The sequence below is a fragment of the Papaver somniferum genome, chromosome 6 (genome assembly GCF_003573695.1).
Source record: "Papaver somniferum cultivar HN1 chromosome 6, ASM357369v1, whole genome shotgun sequence".
NCBI lineage: Eukaryota > Viridiplantae > Streptophyta > Magnoliopsida > Ranunculales > Papaveraceae > Papaver > Papaver somniferum.
In genome coordinates this window covers 51410391-51414597 of record NC_039363.1, presented here as the reverse complement: position 1 = coordinate 51414597, position 4207 = coordinate 51410391, and the positions used below count along the sequence as shown (strand labels likewise).

Below are 4207 nucleotides of genomic sequence, written 5' to 3'. Positions count from 1 at the left end.
TATACTATGCCAACCGTCGTGCAGATCTTACCTATTAAATTTCTCGGTCTCCAAGAGTCGAGACTCGAGACACATAAAAAACAGATTTTCAAAATTTCCGAGTATTGATTTGTCCTGTTTCATCAACCCCATGTGAAATTTCTCAATGCAGTCTAACCTATGGAGTCACTGTTTCCTGGAATTCACAAAACAGTTCTCCGTTTTAACCAAGTGACAAGCCTTTTCGTACTCTCACCTAAGAACCACTACTTGAAATTAAAAATAAAATAAGGGCCAAAGACGGTGTCGATGGAAGGTCTGAAGTAGTCACGTTTCTTCATTTACACTAAACTATATCGTGCCATTGTTTTCCAACATGTCTTTTATCAATATCAAACTAACGGGAAGCCACGAGATATTCCCACAAAAGGCTATATCATTTCAATACTGTTCTAACCACATTAACGTGCAAAGACATTTACTAGCTGTTTTTTACTTCTTCTTGCTTGGTGGCTCCAAGTTCATGCTCTGAAGATTCAACAATAGGTCATCTGAGCTCAAGAATACCTTGTTCGCAGACTGCGCTATAGTCGATGCTATCTCCCTTGCAGCTTCAATCTTCCTCAAAGTGATGAAGGCTGGATTGTTTGCAATAGCTTGACCTATTAGCTGAGCACTCTTGGCTTCTCCCTGGTTATTCCAACAAGAAATTAGTTGGTATGGAACAGAACACCCAAGAAAGGACCAGTTATCTTAGTTCCACCGAGTCCAGACTGAGACGAAACTGGAAATTGATTCTCAGAAATCAAGAACTGAAAACTAACACCACTAAAACTAACCAGGCCTCACAGGTTTAAATATTGAACATTTGCTTACCTGTGCTCTGATAACAGCACCCTTCTTATCTTGCTCTGCTTTCTCTACAACAAACTTAGCCCTCTCAGCCTCTTGTGCAGCAATCTGTTTTGCTTCAATAGCAGCTGTGAATTCCTTCCCAAAGGTCAAACTTGTGATGGATACATCATCAAGTGCAATGTTAAAGTTGGTTGCTCTTTCAGTCAGAATCTTTCTAATTTCCCTACTCACAGCCTGCAAACAAAATTAAGATCATAGTTATTCTTCAAACAACGATAATGGCTAAACCTTACTTACAACTATATAATTATCTTTCCTCCATCTATATTCCATTTTATTTCTTCCTTTCCGTTGGGTAGATATTGATTTACTTGTCGTCAGCCCGCTTATCCAAATTGAAAAATCACATCATATCCTAAGAAAATTAATGTGCAATCTGATAGAATACCTTAGTTGCAATAATGTGATGATTCAGTCACATGATATATTGTCCAGTGAATTTTTAATTGTAATGTATCTATTTAAACACATGTAAAATCCAGAAAAATCTTGAGAGGGCCCAGTAAAATTCTTGTTTCAGTACCTACAAGAATCCACAGACAAGTGGAATCTAGGTGAACCTGGTAACCATCTCTCCACACACGTGCTCTAAATTTCTAATACTATTCAAAAGAAAGTCACATTCATTATCACTCTGAAGTTCGTAAGAAAATAATTTCTACAGCAGCCAAAGGAAATGAAGAGTCCTACCTCTCTTTGAGTTATAAGTTGGCTGGCATTGTATTGTGCTACAACAGCTTTCAATGTTTCATGGATGATTGAAGGCAGGACTCTCTCATTATAGTTCTCCCCAAGAGTTCGATAGATGCTAGGCAACTCGTCTGCTACAGGTCGGGTAAGAACTCGAAGCCCAATCTTGACCTGTTACATGAAAGATTTTTGTAAAACATATTAATGCAAACAAAAAAGAGATGCCGAAACAAATTAAAAACTAAAGGGAAAAAAAGCCTCCGAAGTATAGCAAAAACCATTTTCAAATAATTGGACTCAGGGAAGCAACGGGATGCTTTAACAAACCTCGTCATCAATTATGTACTTAGAGTTTCTTAGTTTGCATGAGCGGTGACAGATTATAATCAACATATAGTTGGGAAAAGAAAAAACTACCGGAAAAATATACCATTTGGAGATCACGGCTTCCAGAAACACTCTCCACGAGATGAGGTCGTGCACGGACATCATAAATGACTGGCCTTTCAAACCATGGGATCATTAGATGTGTTCCTTCAGGATAAACCTGATATACATGAAAATATGTGAGTACTAAGCGGATAATAGTGGAGAAAGAAGCTTTGGTTTAAAAAAATTGCAAAATAAGCAAGCAAGAGCAAAGGGCAGTTATGTGAATTTACATTGAGAAACAAACAATGATAGAGAATACTTAAAGAAATTATATTTTAAGCTTACGGTTAGTAAAGTCCGTGGAATACAAAAAAATAAAAGAACCAGACTACGCAAGAACTTCCACTGTTTACTTTCTAGCAGGCAATGGACCCAATAACAAACTCCTCAAGGCAGCCTTGCGGATGCAATCTTGAATAAACATTTCATTGACATGAGCAATACAAAAACTTGCGCTTACCAGTTTTTTTATTGCGTACAGCCTACTGATATTCAAAAAATACCTACATCGGTACACAAACAGAAGCTCAAAATGCAGCTTCATGAACTTCTTCAGCCGACATTGGACTAAAATTAGGACTGTTTAGATGCGACTGATTTCATCCCTAATTTTGGAATGCAAATCCTTTGGGGTCACAGTTCATTATGACCCTTGCTCAGTCAATCACATATGCTTCTGAATACCCAGGAATTTCTTAGGCTGACAAATCTAGCAACAGCCAACCTTGCATACCATTTCTTTAACACATACAGAAGAGTCATTAAGCAAAACAAAAAAAAAGTTAGCCGAGAAAACCAACTAAAACCCAGAATAAGACTGTTGATTCAGGTTTAAAGCCGCTATAAGCCTATAACAAGCATGCTAAGATTATGATCAGGGTTTGCATTTTCTTAGAAGTTTGACTTGATCCCCGTGTTCCATGGATTTTTTTAGCAAGAAAACCCTAAACTCAAATCCTCAAAGCAACATCAAAAACACAAATATCCAGCTAAAATGAACAAACATTGGTGCAATTCACAAACGCATAACAGATAAACACCAACAATACCCAAATCCCACAAATTCATAAGCTCAAATTAAGAAATTAAGGTTTCAAAAGACTACAACAAGCAATTTTTAACCTAAAAATGAAGCTCAAAAGAGAAGATTTTTTTCTTTCGAGAACAAACCCTAGAAACAAAACCAGAGATAGAAAGGGGAAAGAAGAGCGAAACCTTGTCTTTGATACCAACAAGTCTGTTGAAAACGATAGCACGATGACCTCCTTCAACATTGTAGAGACTGTTGAAAGCAGCATAAAGTCCAATTCCACCTAAAAGTCCAACCTTAACTAAAGCTGAAGCAGCACCACCACCAGGTACATTTGGTACCTTCACCTTCTTAAAGTCCATTTTTGTTGGTGAGAGTTAGAGAGAAGGAGAAAATGTTACAGGGGTTTTAGGGTTGTTTTCTTTTGATCCAAGGTTTTTCAATGTCTAGTTGCCGACTCCTCAAGACTGAAATTGAGTAATACCAATCGGGTCCTAAAAAAACTGTAACCTAGAGATACGTAACATAAGTGATTTGTGTCCCAAGGAAAAAAAAAAGAGGCTCTACCGAGACTTGAACTCTGGTTACTGGATTTAGAGTCCAATGTCCTGACCACTAGATCATAGAACCATTTGGTTGTCAATTTTTTGTGAAAACTAAAAATTAGTAAAATAAGAGAATCTACAAACCAATGATGAGGGTACATTATTTATACAAGTAGAGTGCACGTGCGTTGCACGTCAACGAAAAAACAAGTCTTTTGCAGCTTCTTTGTTTTTACGAATTTGGGTAGTGTTTATCTTTTATCTTTAAATTGTATGTTCAAACGGACAAAATAAATTCTGGTAACCAAGTTCTTGTCGTATGATTCCAGTTGAATTTTTATTAGGATTTAATTAGACTTTGTATTATATTTCAAATGTTCATTTGATTTTGGTATATCGTTAAAAGTTTCTCTTTTAATAGGTTTTTGGCTTCCTCTTTTTTTTAATTAATTGAACCCCTGTTTGTGTATGGAACATAATTGTAGATGGATGTTACAACAGTGGGTGACGACGAAATAAATTGCACTCCAACTTGTTGAGTTTGATTGTAATGGGGTGATGAATTAAAATGCGTTGTTCAGAGATAAGAGTGTGGAAAACGAACGTGCAAGAAGGA

General features: G+C 36.8%; 1 protein-coding gene across 1 annotated transcript; it reads right to left on the bottom strand.

The window, feature by feature from the left end:
- Window positions 1-289: 289 nt before the first annotated feature.
- LOC113287541 (prohibitin-1, mitochondrial) lies at window positions 290-3476 on the bottom strand. The gene is made up of 5 exons (XM_026536322.1): window positions 3232-3476; window positions 2015-2131; window positions 1585-1755; window positions 856-1068; window positions 290-669 (listed from the first exon to the last, which is right to left on the bottom strand). The coding sequence occupies exons 1-5, from the start codon at window positions 3406-3408 to the stop codon at window positions 472-474; spliced, it is 876 nt and encodes a 291-aa protein (XP_026392107.1). The 5' UTR covers window positions 3409-3476; the 3' UTR covers window positions 290-471.
- Window positions 3477-4207: the final 731 nt, after the last annotated feature.

Bases quoted from the DNA above. Each gene is read 5' to 3' on its own strand.
- LOC113287541 (XM_026536322.1), bottom strand. From the start codon at position 3,408: ATGGACTTTAAGAAGGTGAAGGTACCAAATGTACCTGGTGGTGGTGCT. The intron at 1,756-2,014 runs GTATATTTTTCC...TTCATGTAACAG, and splicing joins GAAGCCGTGATCTCCAAATG to GTCAAGATTGGGCTTCGAGT. The intron at 1,069-1,584 runs GTAGGACTCTTC...TTTTGTTTGCAG, and splicing joins AACTTATAACTCAAAGAGAG to GCTGTGAGTAGGGAAATTAG.